A 20,848-nucleotide genomic window follows, 5' to 3' on the forward strand; every position below is an offset into this window, starting at 1 on the left:
GGAATCTACTATCAGAAGTAGATATGATGTTAGATTCCTCCTTCTTGTCTCTGGCCTAATCTGTAATTTAATATTCCTGGAACATAACCTAGCTTGTTAAAAAATTTATTTTAGTAATATGTAAATTAAATGCAGAGGCTACTGGGCGTGTACTAGGGAGCTAAGGCTAATACACATCCCAGTAGCCTCTGCTGTTAATTTACATATTACTAAATTAAAGTTTAGATGGTAATTCCTCATGATAGGTTTCCTTCACACACATGATAGGTAGATTCACATGATAGGTTTCCTAGCACACATCATTGGGGTGCTATAACATTCCAATGCCTCTCTGAGATTCCCAGACCTGTCAGGCTTAGATACCTATTACATTCTATTACATTTTGGTAGAATGTCATAAGAAACAAGTGCATTACAAATATACTGTAATACAATTGTGTTGCAGTGTATTGTATGAGAAATTAAACCCCATAATGTTAAAATACCCCTTGGGGGTATGAAAAAATTCCATAAAAAATTTAAATCTTTTTATCTTTCTATAGAACAAATGAATGAATGAAGAAAAAAAACACCTACATCTTAAAATATCTCATCTATCAAAGTATAAAATAATTATCCTATATAGTAAACACAGTAAATGGCTCAGATTGACTAAAGCCCTGTGCCAGTTTTCTGTCTGACTTTGCTCATTCTTTCACGCGCAAACTGTTTGCACACGTATTTAAAAAGTGTCCGCAACACACATGTGTCACACGTGACCCTTCTGCAGTGAAATGGACGTCCCGGTGCTCAGTTGTACCATGCACCACTTTTAACATGCAAAGTCAGACAGAAGTGTGTGCATATTAAAGGTGCACCAAAAAAAATATTATTATTACAATACAACAAAACCAAATAAATACGGCATCTCAGTGATTTATACTGGCTCAAAGAATAGGGGGGATGTGTGATTGGGACCACCCAGTAAAAGTGTTAAAAAACACAGCACCAAGAATATTGCTCAACTGTGTATATGTTTTCAAGCTTTGCAGTAAATTGTACATAGTAAATGGTGCAATTTGGAAGTATATTTAAAAAACTGGCAGACAAGGCATGTTAAATTCCCAGGAATGTAAATGCCATAGAAACAAAATCTGTAAAAGAAATATTGTGTTCAACCTATATAGATATTATTTACGCTTCTCGTTATAATAAATTAATTTGTAAATGTTTCCAATAGGTATTTTCATATGACCCTGAAAAAAAACAAGTCCTCATGTGGCTGTATCAATGAAAACATAAAAAGTTATGCCTGTGAGAGAGAGTGAATAAATATGGTAACATGTATTATAGCTACAACTTTAGCCATTAGACAGAGAGATACAGACAGAGGCGGATTAAGACTGTCATGGGCCCTGGGCTGTATGAATATTATGGCCCCCACAAGTCTGGAATTCACTTCCTACATAAGGAACTAGAATCATGGGGAATGCAGGATGCATCCCTTCTGCCAGCTTTAAATCTGCAGTTTCAGGACCTTTAAAGGTCCTGAAATGATTCTTGTGTACAGGTGTATTGAGAGCAGGGTCAGATTTACAAGGATTGCATGTGTGAAGGTCCTTCTGTATGTTGAGCTGCCATGAATTTACATTTGCAATGGCACTTTATTATGAAACTGTAGCAGTTTGCACATATGATGATGACCAATTAATTTGTATAATTATATGTTTTTTGTGATGTGCAGAGGCATTAGATGGACTGACGGGAATGATTTACTTTATATTGTATTCTAATGTTGTAATTGTTTTTTTACATTTAATTTTCAATAAAATGAATTGTATTTTTAATTATGTAGTCATGAATTATATGAGGAACGAGTTTCACTCATGCATTTGTTGCTTGGTATTCAGTATAACATTTGATGGGTGGTTTGGGTGGCAATGGGGCCCCTAGAAAGCTTGGGTCTGGGGCTACTGCCTAAACTGCCTGCATTATAATCTACTACTGGATACAGAAATGTAAATATGAGAACTCAAATCTTTTTAGCAAATCACTGCAATCACTTACAGATGTAATTGTTATCTTTCAGCCATTGCAGACAAACCTGTAAAAGAAACCCCCAAGATAGTCGGAAGTGCAAAAGATACAATTAAGAAACTCTTGGCACATAAGAACAGTCTTAAGAGGAATGAAGATATCAAGAACTCAATACCTGAACCAGTTATGACACCATCACCTAAACCACGCTTACAGCCATTTGACTATGTGGATGGAATTTACATTGGTGGAACCTATAATGAAGAAGATGACAAAGTTGTTAAGAAGGATGAAGATGATGAAGAGGAGGAAGACAATGATGATGAAGACGATGAGGATGATGACTATGACAATGGAATTGGACAAGAGAAGATACTGAGGGGAGATGTGTTTGGTATGTTTCCCTTTTATATTACACATTACAAGAAGAAGGATAATGCCCCCCCCCCCTGATATATAAACTGGATTTAGGGCAGTAGGATCTGAGTTGTTAAGATCTGATATGTTATCAGCAAAAACTCTGTGGATTTCCCTCATAGATTTGTGTACAAAGTAAAATCCTAGTGGATTTTTATCTAAGACATCAATGTGATTTCACGGCTACCGTGTATCCCAAGCAAGGAAAATTGAAATCCCTAGCATGCCAATTTTTGCAATGGATTTGTAGCAAATTTCTCCTCTCAATGGGAGAGGAGATATCCTTGGTGAATCTGTATCTATAAAAGGAAGATTACTTACCGATTTTCATCCAGATTTTCCAAACTCTCTAGTCTGTGTAGCTTAGCCAAAAATACAGCAATTTTCACACCTCGGTAACAGAGTCCTTCATGCAAAACTGAACTTAGCCTTATTTTAACTTTTAAAAAGCTCAACTATATTGAAACTCTACATGCAATACCTTTCTATCTGGAACTGACCATACAAGTTTCAAGTTTAGACAGCTGAAAAAACATAAAAGCTGTCATTATCTAAATAGGAATATAAGATTTCTGCAGGTTACAGTTACATTTTTTAATCATTTATTATAAGCCAAACCAGATATAAGTGAACATACAGATCAAGTATACATCTTTCCATTACACTCTGTCCCTGTTGGGTCACCACAACTGTTTTTGGTGCCAATTAACTGGTGCTAACAGTTTTGAATTTTATTGCAAATTAAATTGTATAATGTCTGGCAGTTCAGTAATTACAGATTTTTAATCAATATGATAGAAAATGAAGTGTTTTCATAACAATAGTTACATTTTTAAATTTATAATCACTGATGTTGCAACCCAGTGACATGTTAGTTAATATAGTATGTATAGTATGTATAGTTTGTATATTAGTTGGACAGGTGAACCATATGATGATGAACCATCCATCCTATAAATCCTATTGAAAACAGAGTGTATTGTGCTGTCCAATGTTAGGATGTGTTTGATAAGGTGAAATGAATAGAACCAGCCTTGTTGTTCTGTTTTATTTCAATGTTTTTCTTTAGAACTTTTATTGCAGCACACTTGGGAGAGATTTTTAACCATGTGTGGGATTTTCATCAAATTTATAAACAAAGACAAAACGCTATAAAACTAACACACTGCATGACTAGAAACTCACAAAGGGCTTTCCTTTAACTGTATAAATTATACAGTTTCAACTAAGCAGTTGATCTTCCCATAGTGGAACATTTTAGGAATGGATACATTACTAAATGACTTTTCAGCATGGTAGACACAGTTTATTCATGTCTTATGCACTCCTTTTAGACTTGAACTATAAGAATTCTGGATTTCTCTACAAAGTGGTTTCCATTACCATAATGGGCACCACATGTCAGGTATTTTCTGCTGAGCCTAACTATAAGCCGAAAAATAAAATTTCTGCATCAATATGTAGGTATGTCTAGGTATTGTATATTACAGGAAATGTCTAGCTGGAAAATACAAATGGGTAATAAGTTTCCTTTAAGAAACTTAAGAAAGCAATGTGGTCATCAGCCCTTTATGATGACAATGTCATACTGAAGTACAATAAAAAGGCAGTTCCTGACTTAATGACACCTGACTTACAGACGCTCGCTAGTTACAGACGGACCCCTCTGCCCCCTGTGATCTCTGGTGTTGCTCTCTGGATACTTTACTTTAGTCCCAGACTGCAAAGATCAGCTGTAAGGTGTCCGTACACGTATTATTGATAATCCTTGTTCCCATGACAGCACTACATTTTGAAAAAAAAGATATATCAAAGTTACAATTATAAAATATACCAAATTCAACTTAAGTACAAACCTAAAGAACTTGTACGTAATGCGGGGATTGCCTGTATTCTATCAATTCAGGTGTTCCTGTTAAAGAAGTTTCTGAAATTGCAGCTGACCCCCTTTCCAATGAAAAAGAATGGGCAGAAATACCAGGTGCAAGTTTCTGGAAAATTAGAAAACAACCTTTTAGTTGTGCATCACACTTTCCCGCTACTGCTTTGATGCAGCTTTGTGATAACCTGACAGAATTGTGTTCTAACTTTATGGCATAAAGTAAGCCAACTAACAGGAGGTGCTGAGTACAACTAGACAGTCTTATTCTAGGGCAGATTTTTCATCCAGCATTAGACACTCTTATAAATCTGGTGCAGAATAAGACTGTCTAGTCGTACTCTGCACTCTCTAACCTTAGGACACATTTTATAAATGTGCCCTAATGTTTTCTTTTATAATAAAAATAACGCTTTAAGCTTAAAGTGTTGAAAGTTGCACCCTGAAGGTTACTCTGGACTGAGATCCAGGGGAATAATATCCCACCTTTTTTAAAATTTAGATAAACAAATAAGACTGCAACATGTGAACCCATTTTGGAAACTACACCCCTCAAGTTATTTGTCAAGGGATGTTGTGAGCATTGTGAGCCCTGTAAGGGTGCATTTTACAAAATGAGGTGACTTTCAGGGTATTCCACTCTACTGGCATCTCTGAGGTTCTGCAAAAGTTACAGAACCTAGGTACAATACTATGATACATGTGGGCATAACTTGCTGTTTGGGTATTCAGCGGGGTACTAAAAAGTGTTATCGTGCTTTTGAAAACAGATTTTGCTGATATAGACTTTGTTGAGCATTTTGGTATATTATCCATTGAGAATGTGTAATGTGAAACAATTAAAGGGTTAACAAACTTTATAAAAGTTGTTTTACATTGCATTACATTACATTGCAGGGTACGGTTTCTATAATGGAGTCACTTATGGGGTTTTATTATTACTTAGGAATCTCAAAGTGACTTGAAAGCTGAGCAGGGCCCTCAAAAGTATGATTTGTGAAATGTGATATATCGCACCTAAAAAGCTAAGCCTCATAATATCCTACAAAAATGAGAGGACGCATTATAACCACATTATAACCACAACTTTTTTCAACTAACATGAAGTACAGTGTGTCACAAGAAAACAATCTCAAAATCACCTGGATATGTTAAAGCGTTCCAAAGTCATAACCAATGAAAAATGAATTTGTAAAAATAAATAAATAAATGTAAAAAGAAAACAAAAAAGTGAACCACTGCAATACTCACAATACTCATGCATTATGTACAGAGTCAGACTGGGGGGGGGGGGGGGCGGGCGGCTAGTGCCCACCAGTGAAATTGATTCTAGGGGCCCACCTAATGTTACACGGAAATATTACCTGTATATTCTTAGGCCACATTTACAGAATGCATTTTTGTTGGCATGGAAAATGCATAAGGCAAACCAAATGATAAATCAGATGAGTATTAATGATAGTAAAAAAGATGTATTTTGAGGTGCGTTTTCCCCAATGTGTTTACAGTGGGGCACATTTACTAAGGGCCATGCGCCAGTTTTCTGATGGACTTTGCACATTCTTTTATGTGCGAACTGCTTGCACATGTATTTGGAACTACATATGGAAGTTTATGAGAACTTATATTAAACTGGTGGTAGCGTAATTGGGTTGATAAGGTTCTGTTTTACTGAGGCTAGTGATAGGGGTCTTATAGCCATTCAGGGTTGTGATTTATTGTTGTGCCATATCTGGAAGTTGTGTGGACAACTTTAAATCACTATCTGCGTCTCTCTCAGAACCTTTGCGTTCTGGGAGTGTCTATAAAAGCATAATTAAGTGACCTTGTGTACCATTCAGGGGCCAAAATGTCACGGTTTCCTTCACAGGCAGTATTTTGGTAGTTATACCAAAAAAGTATATGAATTTGGTGTATGGTCATCCTTGGGAGGTGTCCTCGGATTGTGCAGTGCTGTGCTCATAGAAATGGAAATAGCAAAAAAGGATGTAGCCTTTGGCACCAGATAATTAAAAAAAGTTGATCCTTCATTTATTAGTTATTCCATAAAAGTTGAAAATTCATTAAATAAAGTCAAAAATTCATTAAGAAGTGTACACAAACTTATAAAGGTCAACTTTTTCAAAGCTGGTGCCGAAGGCTACATCCTTTTTTCCTATTATAGTAGTTATATTCTTATACATAGAGGGCAGTATTATAGTCGTTATAATGGTGTGTGCCGTCTCTAGAAGGAACTTATCTTCTTTAAGCTTCTTATGCCCTGGCTTTCAAGAAAAAAAAAAGGATTTTAAAATTATGTAAATTATTAGCATAAGGGGCTCCAGGCTCATTTGCATAATTTTAAAAGCCTTTTTTTGTAAAAAAAAAAAACAGATCAAAAGAAGCTACAAGAAGAGCAGATCTTGTTATAGGGGACACACACTGGTATGTCAGTGGGCTTGGTTTACAATCCTTGATTCTGGTGGTAGATGTCCTTTAAGCTGAAAACCAGCGTTGATAATAAGTGATTAAAAACCTGTCTGCCCTGCCTTGTGCCCCATAGTGACTGCTGTAGAAACCTGTATGGGTGGTCACAAAGAGATTAAGAATCTTCTATATTAATCTGCACTTTGAAGAAGGAACAATATATTATGGATATTATTCCACCTGAAGTAGAGTCTCAGTCCAGAGTAAATCCCTATCATATTATTTATATGGATAAATAGCCTTATTTCTACATTTACATTGTTTATTTTTTGGATTTTAGAAACTCTCTGTAGCCCTGTAGTTACTTACCTTATAGTGGCTTATGAGTGCCCCTAGCTTTTACATAATCAGGCTATGTCCCATTTCCCTCCTTTACCATTCCTATACAAGTCTATTCAACAATAAGGTAACACAAATGTAACCAAAACTCCTGCCATTTAGATGAGGTATTTAGTAGAAAAGATTTAGGGATTCTATTAGTGAAGTGCAATAACCCTTTTATTATATGACACATTATGCATTTAATAAGAGGTCCTGTGTGATAAAGAACATAATTAACTTTGAACTGCTCACCATCTCACATTACTCTGCTTTTCTTGGCAATATTTCCATAAAAGTTGAGTTAATTAGCTGATGGATTGTTCAGATATCCAGACTACTAAACATTTTTGCTCATGTGTTTAAAGCATTAGAAGGCAATCTTCATCTCAAGTTATCAGGCCATCTAAGGAAAAAAGAAAGTCTGTTCTTAGAAATTTAATACAGATTTGTTGGAAGGCAATAACCTAGATTCTGCTTCAGAGGATTGTGTCTGTGTGGTCTAGGTGTAAATGTTTCAAAGTATAAACTACATGTTTATTTGATTAAACATAACTAAAGATCTTCTTAGGTAAACTCACTGCAGTGTTTATGTTACACAAAAAAGAAGCTTTATGAATGATAAATAACTGGAAAATGAGAACAGTACTATTACTACACTGCCTAAAATTAGGGAGACACTTAAAGTGTACCGCACCTTTTAAAAAACTTTAACTCATCCCCGACCGCCTACTGACGAAAGATATCAGCAGGCATGGTTCCCGAGTCTACAGCGACATCTTTTGAAGCCATTGCAGTTTCTTCTGCTCCCACGTGGAAGCAGAACTGGGTCTCCGGCTATCCTGTTGTCTTCAGCATGCTGGAGCTGCATGCACTCGTCTGAGAAGCCAGAAATTCTATGGTCTTGGCGCATGCACAGAACTCCAACTTCTCAAATGAGTGCTTGCAGCTACACCGAACTGTGCGCTGAAGACAGACAGGTAGGAGGGATTCAAAGAGGCTACTGGGGCGTGGAGTAGCCACGGTGTGGAGCGGGAGCTCAAAAGTAGAACAAATAAAAGATATAGGGGCACATTTACTTACCCACCCCGTACCGATCCCCAAGGTGCATTGTCCGACAAGGATTCGGAGCTGCCGCAATTCACTAAGATCGTGCGTCAAATTTCCTGCATGTGTCAGTTCCCCACTCAGGGCCGCTGCCGTTCACCATCTTCTTCCCGGTGTACGTAAGTGCATGGCTTGCGACACAATTTTGAATGTTAAATCACGTGCTTAGTCTGAATCAGTCGGTTTGTCCGACTGTCACACCCCCGATTTGTGCCGCATGAAAGTCGGCGCAATTGCGCCAAAATCCGGTTGTGTGCACCAAAAACCCCAGTTAAATGCAGCGCAAAATGGAAAAAGTTGGGAAGCCTGACAGAAGCCTTAGTAAATGTTCTCCATAATGTTCTTGGCCACTAAAGGATTAGCAATAAAGGATAGGGTTTCAATACATTAGATGAAGCTTCCACCGGATCTACCTTATTAGGTAGATCCCTTTCCTCTAGGTCCTCCGGCTTCCTCCCACACTCCAAAAACATACTGGTAGGTTGATTAGATTGTGAGCCCCATGGGGACAGGAACCGATTTGGCAAGCTTTGTGCAGCACTGTGTAATCTGTAGGCGCTATATAAATAAAAAATTGAATAGACAGATTTAGAAGTCACGACCGTAATAAGCAAATACCATGTGTGCTGAAAAAAATAAATAAAAATTATTATTATTATTCATGATAGTAAGTTTCCTTTAATGCATACCCAATGACCTTTGTCCAATATAACAGCTTCTGCTCTGCCCTTTTTTGGTTCCAGTGTTAGATGCAGCAGGGATTAACGCCTGTTCCTACTTCTGTTCAATATGGTTTTCACCCTTGGTTATTCACATCCAGAATAATCAAGATCTGCGCAAAAGTAATAGGTTACTGCTTCTCTTGCTTCCCTTGGTTTCCCTTTCCAACCTCCTCTCAGAGCTGTCCAGATTTGGGTCTGTGTCTGACTTCATGGTCAATGGGCAGCATTTATCAAAACCAGCATTTTTCTACACCAGTCTATATTCCCCTGTACCCTGTGCAGCAGGCATCCATTATATGATTCCAACCCCAAGAAAAACATGAGCACATACAGTTCAGAAAAATAAAATATCTGCACAAAGCTTTAATGAGATTAATAAAAAAAAAATCAACAAAACATAAACACATTTATATGTTCTAAATTAAGGATTCCAGAAAATTCCATACATATAGTCCAACTGGAAATCACCACACATGGTATACTTTCATATCTGAACTGGTCTCCTTAATGTTCTAAAAACCACCTAAGGTAAAGTTTAATGACAACCCAAATAAAGTGCAAGTGCTTATTTATGATTCACAGGCCCTAGCGAACATTAATCCCATCTATGCTCAAGTGTATAAATTACGCAAATATCCATTGAAAGTTATAGAGTATTACCCAAGGTGGTAAATTAAACCAGTTGGACACCGCATATCTATTATATGATGAAGCACAGGCCTCATCGTATACATGACCTCCCAGCTCCCTACAGTTGACTCTAGTAGGAGACCTAGTAAGCTTTCACGTAAAAAAAACTGCCATGACTATTCTTAATTCCGAACTGTTACAGTTCCATGGAATGCGACCAGCACACAGACAATCGCTGCCATTTCCAGATGGCCTTAACTTGACTAGCACCAAAAAATATTGTCCTTTGATAGACCTCTGTATGCTACTGATCAAATTATTGATATGTGCAAGTACCCTAAATTAACTTAACATATTGGGTGGAGCAACTTCACTTTATGATAATTCTGTCTTGCCCTCACTGAGATGATTGATTGATTGCATTGGATAGTGAATCTCAGCAATTCAGTGACAACAATGAAACTGAAGTAGAGTAGTAGGATTATTTGCATGGCTTTCAAAGACTAGTGGTTGGCTTTTTAATGTACAATTAACCCTTCTTGTCATTAGCCTTACAGGTTAAAAGAGAGGAGCCTGCTTTTAGGTCAAGTGTCATAAATCAGAAGACCAGTTCCCTAAATTCAGAAGGTAACATTAATTTAATAATATTTAGTATTTCACATAAAAAAATATTTTGTGTGTTAAACAGAGATCAATAGATTTTTTTATCCACTCTTTGTACTCTGGTATCTTACTACTTATATTGATCTGGTAGGCCTCGCTGCCATAGTAAGGGTACACAAATAACTTTATATTACACTGGGACCTCCATTGATCATGAAAACAGACTCCCGTACTCCTGTCTATGAGAGTGATGTAAGTTGCTGACCACTGCACCCTGCAATTTCCAACACTCCCATTGAATTGATTTCAGTGGCAGGATGAATACAGTACACATGCTTGATGGTATGCATATGTATGAAACTTTTTTGATTGTAGATATTTCTGTCATGTCTGAATATGCCATAAAAATGATATGGTTTGAAACTGATCAGCAAATTATTTGAAAACCTAGATTTTTAAATCTAAGCACTCAGAATCTTGATTAATCAGAAATGAAAGCACATATTGTATATACCCGAGTTTTTCAGCACAAAAACTCGGCTTATACTCGAGTCAATTAAAAATCAAAACACTGTACTCACCTTTACGACGCACCCCACAGGTCCTCTTCTTTCTCTGGCAATGCTCCAGCTATGGCTTTGTGTCCCAGAGCCGGAGCATTGATGAAGAACGAGGATGGCCTGTGAGGGAGGTGGCGGGGTGCATCGGAAAGCCGAGTACAGTGTTTGTTTTTTCTTTTTTAGGCTGGGCAAGGAGCTGGAAGGCTAAATACTGGGGCTGAATGGCTATATAGTGGAAGCAGGGGCTGCAGGCTAAATACTGGGGCTGAATGGCTATATAGTGGGGGCCAGGGCTGCAGGTTAAATACTGGAGCTGAATGGCTGTATACAGTGGGCAGGGGCTGCTGGCTATATACTTGGGGGCAGGGGCTGCTGGCTATATACTTGGGGGCAGGGGCTGCTGGCTGTATACTAGGAGGCAAGGGCTGTTAGGCCAAATACTAGGGGGCAAGGTCTAGCTGGCTAAATTCTAGGGGGCAAGGGCTAGCCGGCTATATAATGGAGGCAGGGACTAGCTGGAAGTATACTGGGGCCAGGGACTAGCTGGCAGTATACTGGGGGCAGGGACTACTCGAGTCAATAGGCTTTTTAGTTAAAATTAGGTACCTCGCTTATTCTCGGGTCGGCTTATACACGAGTATATACAGTAATCAAAAACAAGTTATTTACTAGAAAATATATATTTTTTCTAATAAGGATCTCTATTATAAATTACCCCATTTGGTCGCAAGTAACATTCATCTACATTAATGTTAAGAAATGGGTTTGTTTCTATGCCTTTTATACAGTTTTTTTTAAGACAGAGAGCCTTTGGCCTTTATAAACTATATTCAAAACTTGAAAATTTAAACTCTTCATTATGTATATCATTACCCGCTGTATCGATTGAATATGTTGTATTGCCAACATCTTTTTAATCTCCAGAAAATTGGATGCATTATACTAAACATGATTATCCTTTTAATTTTTCCATATGTTAAGAAGTGTCTGTAGACTGCAGCTTTGATCGTGGAGTCTGTGACTGGAAACAGGAGACGGAAGATGACTTTGATTGGAAGCATACAAATAGGAGCCATGGTAAGAGGTCTTCACTCAAGAAAAATAATAGGACGGGGCAAATGTCTTTTAAAGGAGACCACCTTTGCCAGCACATACAGGCCAATCTTGCTCCAATTTGGTAAAGTAATATTCAAATAAGTTTACCTGGATGAGAACAAAATATTGACTCCAGTGCCAAATTTTAGAAAGCAGCTCCCTATAAGTCAAGAAATCTTGTGACATGATTTGGAACGGATCTGATTTACTGTTGGTTTGAGTAGGTGAGAGGCCATGGGCACATTTAGACAATTCAATGGTAAGAAAGTGTCATAATTTACCAAGCAAAGTACTTGCCTATCTTTTGCACTTTTGTTCACTTTACCTCAGTAGGTTTTAAAATGAAAGCTGAGCTCTATTTGGTAGCCACAAGCAACTACAACAGTTGACATCAGACATTCTATTCTTCTAAATCTCCCCCTATATTTTCTTCCTGCAATAGATTGCAGTTACAGCATGTTCATACGTTTGTGGCAACCACTGAGTGACATGTAGAGCTTCTTCTACATAGCTCACGGCAGCTGATTACAATCTCACTCCCTGTGGTTTCTGCTTGCTACATATGTTATGATTTTGCATATGTCAGTTTTCAGCAAAATGTACCAGAGATCAGAGGTCATGGAATGCCCTTGTGTATGGGGGTAGTAAACAATTATAGAAGAAATAAGTCATTCTCTGAGTTCCAGATGCTATTTTTCTTTTTGTATAAAATCAAGTATAACCTGAAAATAATACATCAACAGACAGATCAAAAATCTTACTTTTTGGTAGAAAGGATCAATAATGCTATTTTCATAAAATGAGCATATATCGTAAGCTTTACTGGGGACCACAGAGATGTGATTTTCTTAAACACTCTTTGTTAGAAATCAGCAATCACAGAGCCTGGAAACTAGCGGAAAAAAACAGAATCATCCCATATAGGTAACGAGCATGAGTTATAGCATGAGTCCAACACCCCTAAAGTGGTGATAAATGTCCTTTAAGGATCTATTAGAATGCAGTGGTACCCTCAGAGTAGCCCCAGCCTGGCCCTATAGGTAGTCTATCATCTGTACAGTGGATGACACCGATTTATAACATTGTTAGTTTTAAGAGGAAAATAAATAGCAAAGCCTCCATTATAGATGTAAATAGACCCTTAAATGGGTTAATTCAAGATTTAAAGAATACAACAGTTCTGAGTCGCGAGACGGACGTGATGTGAGGCACACGTCACAGCCGCTTCCTTCCTGAGGACACCTCCCCCCTCCGACAAGGCGGGAGTTCGCTACACGCGAGTCAGGCATCAGCCCTGGAGCACTGACTGCCGGTGTCCGGGTCTACTCCCGGCGTGTACGGAGGTCAGGTCGGGTGTCACAGACCACGGGGCCGGTGAAGGGAGACGGAGAAGCCGCCCGAATGCCCTCCGGTGGTGACGGGTCTGACCGCGTGGATGCGGCTGGGACGCGGTCTGCAATGAGCGGTGCTGCTTAGGAATCCCGCGTCAGACCGGCAACAGCGTTACCTTCCCTGCCTATAGCATCTAAGTTTGCGGTGCCCCCCGGGCTGTGAGAGAGACGGGGGGTCCCCTGCTGCTGTCATTTGTCTCAAGAAAGCTAATAGGACACCCGCTTTGTCTTTCGGATCGGTGGTCCGCGCCGGCGGAAGCCGCGGGCGGACGGCACAACTCAAGAGCCTGCGGGACCAGAGGATCATTATTGGGTGAAGGTGGAAGGTGGAAGGTACAGAGCATGGTAACCTATTCGAACAAGAGGACCATATTTATAACAATCTATCTGAGGAACCCAGGGGTTCGAGAGCACTTCAGAGGTGGTGAGACTTTTCCTTTTCATACGTAGGAGAACTGATGCACTTTTTTGACTTCTTTGACTCAACCTTTGTCGCCCCTATTGGGGTAAAAGGAGCCTGCAAGAGGGAAGCCACAAAGTTTGTGTGGAAACACGGCTCGAAATAGTCATAAGTACTCAGTATATTCTCTATAGCTACCCACTTTCTTGTTCCTGAAGTGTGTGAACAATTTAAAAACTAATTAATTTGCCGCAATATGTAATGAAACACAATTTTGGGTGAATTATAATATCCTGCAGTGCATGACCTGCACCCGATGCTGATAAAATTCCTGCAGTATATAACCCGATACTGATAAGATTCTGCAGTGTATAACCTGGACTCGATACTGACAATATCCTGAAGCGTACAACCCGATACTGATAATATCCTGCAGTGTATAACCTGTACCTGATACCGATAATATCCTGCAGTGTATAACCTGATATTGATAATATCCTGCAGTGTATAACCTGATATTGATAATATCCTGCAGTGTATAACCTGCACTTGATACTGAGAATATCCTGCAGCGTATAATCTGCACCTGATACTGATAATATCCTGCAGTATATAACCTGCATCTGATACTGATAATTTCCTGCAGTGTATAACCTGATATTGATAATATCCTGCAGTGTATAAACTTGATATTGATAATATCCTGCAGTGTATAACCGGCACCTGTTATAATATCCCGCAGTGTATAACCTGCATCTGATACTGAGAATATCCTGAAGTGTATAACCTGCACCTGATACTGATAATATCCTGCAGTGTATAACCTGCACCTGATACTGATAATATCCTGCAGTGTATAACCTGATACAGATAATATCCTGCAGCGTATAACCTGATACCGATAATATCCTGCAGTGTATAACCTGTACTTGATACTGACAATATCCTGAAGTGTATAACCTGTTACCGATTATATCCTGCGGTATACATTTTGATACCGATACTGATCTGATAACATCCTGCAGTATAGAATTTGATTTCGATACTGATAATATCCTGCAGTATACAATTTGATACTGATACTGATACTGATAATATCTTGTAGTGTATAACCTGCACCTGATACGGACAAACATCCTGCAGCGTACATTTTGTACCCGAGGCCGACAATACTTCGCAGTGTATAATCTGTACCTGATACTGATAATATCCTGAAGTGTATAACCTGATACGGGTAATTTCCTGCAGTGTAAAATCTGTACTTGATACTGACAATATCCGGAAGTGTATAACCTGATGCTGATAACATTCTGCAGTGTATAACCGGATACTGATGTTGATAAATTTCTGCAGTGTATAACCAGCACCTGATACTGAGAATATCCCGCAGTGCATAATCTAATACTGATGATACCCTGCAGTGTATGATCTGATACCGATACTGACATATCCTGCAGTATATAAACTGCACCTGACAAAGAGAATATCCTGCAGTGTATAACTGGTACCTGATACCGTTTGCTTGAACAATTCTGAACGTGTTATTACCTGTATACGTCTGGGTAGACAGGATGGGTAAATCTAGCAGTCATAGTTTGATCTAAAGCTCCTACAGAGCAAAAACTACCTATCTGATTATTATGGGTATCTTCGGCTGCTTTCCATGGCTTGTTTGAAAAATCTGAATGTGATATCATTGGTACAGGCTCGGGTGCAAGTAAGAGCTATTGTGTTATAGTGGAGTATCTACAAGAGTAAAGAGGGTAACCAATTACTTTGCAGGATCAGCGATAAGTGTCCTATCATCGTTGATTTTGTCAGTGTTGACTGCCTGGGCGGCCAGGACAGGGAAATCTAGAAGGTACAATCTGACTTAAAGCCCCTATAAAGTAAGAATAACTCATAACACGTATTGTCTATTATTGACAAATTGTATCTTGGGGCTGTATATCTGAACCCATAGGGGATTTTTGGTTGCTTTTCAGGGGAACTGTGGGTTTGAAAAACTTGAAGGTGATACGATTTGTGCACGTTTGGGTAAATTGGAAGCAACAAACAAATACGAAGCTCCCACAGAGCAGGAACGGTTGGCAAAACAAAGGCTGAGGGTAAATTATAAGCAATCTTCTGGGGCCTTACATTTGAAAACCAGTCAAAGAGACTGGACTGAGGATTAAGAAAATGCCTCCTAAAAATGCGGCTAGGAAATCCACAGGCTTAGACAAAATTTGGAAATCCCCTCCTGCACGCCCACGTCAGATCGGGAAGGATAAAGAGGAAATAGGGGGGGACACCGCTCAAAATGGCTCTGGATCCATAGCATTACAAAATGAAGACACTGCACAAGGGAATAGTCCCATTCTAACAGAAATTCTAGAGGCAGTAAAAGAGACGAAAATTACAATGGGGTCACTTAACCTTCAAATGGGTGGGGTTAGGACAGACATCCAATCGATTAAAGAAGAGCTGAACAAACTCGGGATTAAAAGTAAGGAGATGGAGAGTATTTTGACAGAGGTAGTAACAGATGTAAAAAGAATTAAGCAAGATATTCTAGAGTTGACAACTGATAATAAATCTATGAAAGACAAGTTGAATGACTTAGAAAATAGGTCCAGAAGAAACAATATAAGAATTGTAGGATACCCAGAAGGGGGGGATGAGAGAGAACTGGATAGAGAAATACATAAATGGTTAACGGAAACATTTGGTGCCGAGGGGTTTTCCGACTTTTTTGGGATAGAAAGGGCCCACCGGGTACCCTTTAAAAAACCAATACAAGGAGCTAGACCCAGAGCCATCCTTATCAGACTCTTTAACTCCCAGGACAGGGACCGCATCTTGCGCTTGAGTAGGCAAAGTGACCCTATACAGATAAATGGTCAAAAGATCTTCTTATTTCCCGATTTTTCAAGGGAAACGCAAAAGGCGAGAGCTAGTTTCCTGGGAGTCAAAAAACGATTAATGGAAGCTAAAATGCAGTATGCACTATTGTTCCCCGCTAGACTGCGGGTAATCTTCAAAGGAAAAACCTTTTTCTTCGACACATCGGAGGAAGCTTCGGAGTGGTTAGAGAGACAGGGGGCCTGAAGCCTTGATTAATGTGATACATTAAAATTTTTTCTCGCCTGGGAGGGGGAGGAGGAGGAGGGAAGGAGGGCGAAGGAGGTTTTGAGAGATCTACGGAGGAAATGTTCTGTAGGTCACGAGGAGGGTGGGAAAGGGGGGGGAGGGAAGCACCGATGGAGAGGGAAACCCTTTTTTTTTTTTTTTTCCCCTAAAACGAAACAATGTACCCTAATACTAAGATAATTTCATGGAATATCAGGGGTCTGAGTGATCGAGTAAAGAGGTGTGCAATATTCGATCTGATACAAAGGCATCTACCAGCAATCATATGCCTTACAGAAACACATTTGACCCCTGAGTTGCGAAATAGGGTAAGGAAGAAATGGGTGGGGAAAGAATTTCACTCATATGGGAATATTTATTCAAGAGGGGTGTCAATCCTCTTTCATCACAGAATTGATTTTCAAGTTCTGGGCAAAAAACTTGATAGGGAGGGGAGATATGTTTTTTTGTATGGTTCTTTGTATGGACAAAAAATTCTGTTGGCTTGCATGTATATCCCCCCTCCCTTTTCGTTAGTTGTGTTCCGGGAGCTTCTGAAGTTTAGGGAGGGGAGGGAGAATATACCTCTGATGGTTGTGGGGGACTTAAATGCAGTGTTTGACCCTGGCCTGGACCGTATCAGTTTGGAAGGTAGAGTGGATAACCTAGTAAGAACAGAAGCCTCGAAGCTGGCTCTTTTTTGTGAGGAATTTGGTTTGTTGGATGTGTGGCGGGTTAAATATGGCGGGAGGAAAGCGTTTTCTTGCCACAGTAAAACTCATAACACTCTATCTAGAATAGATCATTGTTTAGTCGGGCTCTCCCTCATTTCCATGGTCAGTAGAATGAGGTATGAACCAATCATTATTTCAGACCATGGTCCAGTAGCGGTAACTTTAGGGGAAGTAGAAAACAAAACCATTAATTTTAAACTGAATCCACACTGGTTATCTATTCTAGGGACAGCACCGGATGTGAAGAGGCTGGTAAACGAATTCTGGATGGAGAATGTAAAAGCGTCAAGCCCGCTAGAAGTTTGGGATACACTTAAGGCCTATTTAAGGGGAATATTCAAGAAAGAGATAGGGGAAGCAAGATACAGATTTAGCCACCAGGAGCGATTACTTAAGAAACAGTACGAAGCAGCAGAGGAAAAGATAAGGGAACAGCTAGGGAACAATAAGGAGATACTACAGCAAGCAAAAAGTGAATATGAGTCATTTTTATCTGCTAAAGCGCAACATAAAATGTTCTTCCAGGGCCAAAAATACTTCTCGGAAGGAGGGAGAGCAGGTAAGATCTTAGCTCAGAGGGTCTCTGTCCAGAGGGAAAACGGATATATCTCGGCAATTAGGAAGGAGGAAGGAGGCATCGAGAAAGATCCATTCAGGGTAAGTGAACAATTTAAGGGCTTTTATGAGAGACTCTATAGGTCCACTTCAGAGATGCCAAGAGGGGAATTAGAAGGATATTTGGAAATGATCAATCTCCCTAAGCTGAATGAGGAGCAGAAATGTATGTTAGATGCGCCCGTAACATTGGCAGAATTGAAAAGGACAGTAGCAAACTGCACTAAAGACTCCTCCCCTGGAACAGACGGATTTCCATTTGCTTTGTATAGAAAATATGAAGATGAACTCCTTCCACTGTTGATGGAGGTATTGAATGAGTCAATGGAAAAGGGGAGAATGCCAGACTCTCTGATGCAGGCTGATATCGTCCTTATCCCGAAAAAGGAGAAGGACAGTTTAGAAATGGGGTCATATAGGCCTATCTCACTTCTCAATACTGATGTGAAGATCATAGCGAAATTGCTCGCAAATAGGCTCCAAAAAGTTATTTCCTCTATTGTACATGGGGACCAAAAAGGGTTTATCCCAGGGCGGAAACTAAGTGACTGTATACACAGATTGTACTCGGCTATAGAGATGGGAGAGGGGAGTCTCCGCTCCATCCTGTCTTTAGACGCAGTAAAAGCGTTTGACAGGGTGGAGTGGAGCTTTCTATGGGGAGTTTTGGGGCAGTTCGGGTTTGGATCGGTCTTTATAAGATGGGTCAAGCTATTATATGGGGCTCCGGTCGCGAAGGTGGTAATAAATGGGGCCCGCTCTGAATCATTTATACTAACCAGAGGGACTAGACAGGGCTGTCCCCTTTCCCCGCTATTATATGCTATATATATTGAACCATTAGCGATTTTATTAAGAGATGATCACAGGATAGTAGGAGGGGGATGCGGGGGCAAGAAGGACAAGTTATGTTTGTATGCAGACGATTTGATATTATACTTACGGGATTCCGTAGAGGTAGTCCCCAGGGTGATGGCGGTTATAGAAGAGTTCGGGAAATGGTCGGGTCTTCAAATAAACTGGTCGAAATCTTTATTGCTCCCTCTAGATCCAGGGGTTAAGGAAGGGCTACTGAACCGCAAGGTAACTATATGCGAGGATAGCTTTAGATATCTAGGTATTCAAATAACAAAAGAACTGGATAGGTTCGTGGTGATGAACCTGCTCCCACTTCTGAAGGCAATCAGAGAAAGAATGCACTGCTGGGAAAGGCTGTTTCTAGCAAGAGCAGATAGGATAGGCCTTATTAAAATGACGCTTCTCCCGCAAATTTTATTTGTATTATCAGCTAGTCCAGTTTGGATAGAGGAATCATTATTTAGGGCAATTGAGGCAATGCTTAACGACCTTATGTGGGGACGAAAAAAGGTTCGCATGAAGATGAGTTATCTATATCGGCCTCTGGAGGAAGGGGGTCTGGGGATTCCCTTCTTCAGGGGATATTTCGTGGCGGCACAGTTCAGCAGATTAGTAGAATGGGATAACAATCCGTCAATTATGAGACTGATAGGGTCCACTCAGGACTCAAACAAATCAATCACGGAAGCATTGGAGAGTGGTATTTTTGATACGGAGGGTTTTAAAAAATGGGAACTGTCTAAACTGTTATCTAAATGCTGGGCAGAGATCAAGAAAATGCTGAACATCTACGGATTCCTGGAGGAAACTCCGCTATGGGAGAACTATCAGATGAGAGAGCTCTTGAGTATCCCGGATCCTGGGTTTTGGAAAAGGTTAGGGGTTAATTTTGTAGCACAGTTTCTGATAGACGGGGAGGTTAGGCCCTTCTCGTATTTTGAAGAAGTCTATCACTTGAAGAAGGGAGATTTTTTGAGATTTGGGCAAGTGGCACATGCACTGGGGGTATATAAAAAGAAAAAGGGGATAGGATTGAGGATCGAATCACATGAATGTATAGATTTAGTAATGAAAAATAATTGTAACACTAGGAATATAGTTTCAAAGATATATAAGCATATAGTGAAAGGGGTGTCAGTTAATATTAAACACAAATCACGTATACACTGGGAAAAAGTGACTGAGGGTGACCCATCCGTGAACTGGGAGCGAGTATATGGGAATTTGAGGTATTGCTCAATAGGATGGAACCATAGACTCATACAGCATAATATTGTACATATGACCTACTACGCACCAATGGATCTTTGGAAAATGAAACTCAGGTGTGATAATAAGTGCCTGAGATGTGATGGGGAGGAGGCAAATTTTCTGCATGTTATTTGGACCTGCCCTAAGATTCAAGGTTTTTGGAAAGCTATTTTCTCTTATTTAGGGACAACATTGGGGATAGCTCTGACTCCCACGTTGAGAAATGCCATTTTGGGAGACCTGGAAGGATTGGATCAAGCAAAATACTTATTGGCTCAGAGGGTGCTGCATCTGGGACGAGTTTGTATTGCCAGGAAATGGGGATCTGCAGAGACCCCAACGAAGGAGTATTGGATTGGCCTGGCAGACAAGATCAAAAAATACGAACGGGTTTGGTTTTGCAGGCAGGGTAGGAGGGGTGTGGAGAGGTGGAGCAAGATTTGGGAGAGATGGAAGTGAAGTTAAGAGGGAAGGGGAGGGAGGAGAAGGGGAGGAAGGGGAAGGAGAAGGGAAAAAGGAAAAAAGAGGGAAAGGAAAAATTTGCGCTCCTCCCCTCCCCCCCAGCTCTTCTTTCTTCCCCCCCCCCCCTTTTTTTTTTTTTTTTTTTTTTGGTTTTGTCTCTTCATCGGTGTCAGAGGGTGGGGGATTGGAGGGCAGGGGGAGGGTTTCAGCTAT

The 20,848-nt window shown here is 39.8% G+C and overlaps 1 protein-coding gene across 3 annotated transcripts in view; it reads left to right on the top strand.

Moving 5' to 3' along the window:
* EGFL6 (EGF like domain multiple 6) overlaps positions 1 to 20,848 on the top strand; it is a 64,175-nt gene that overhangs the window by 34,906 nt on the left and 8,421 nt on the right. For 2 of the 3 annotated variants that reach the window (XM_072135959.1, XM_072135958.1), the window contains exons 8-10: positions 2,069 to 2,410; positions 10,105 to 10,182; positions 11,700 to 11,795. In XM_072135959.1, the coding sequence (XP_071992060.1) occupies positions 2,069 to 2,410; positions 10,105 to 10,182; positions 11,700 to 11,795 (516 nt within the window). The remainder of the gene's footprint in view (positions 1 to 2,068; positions 2,411 to 10,104; positions 10,183 to 11,699; positions 11,796 to 20,848) is intronic. The other variant, XM_072135960.1, reaches the window with a different exon arrangement.

The sequence above is a fragment of the Engystomops pustulosus genome, chromosome 2, assembly GCF_040894005.1.
Source record: "Engystomops pustulosus chromosome 2, aEngPut4.maternal, whole genome shotgun sequence".
NCBI lineage: Eukaryota > Metazoa > Chordata > Amphibia > Anura > Leptodactylidae > Engystomops > Engystomops pustulosus.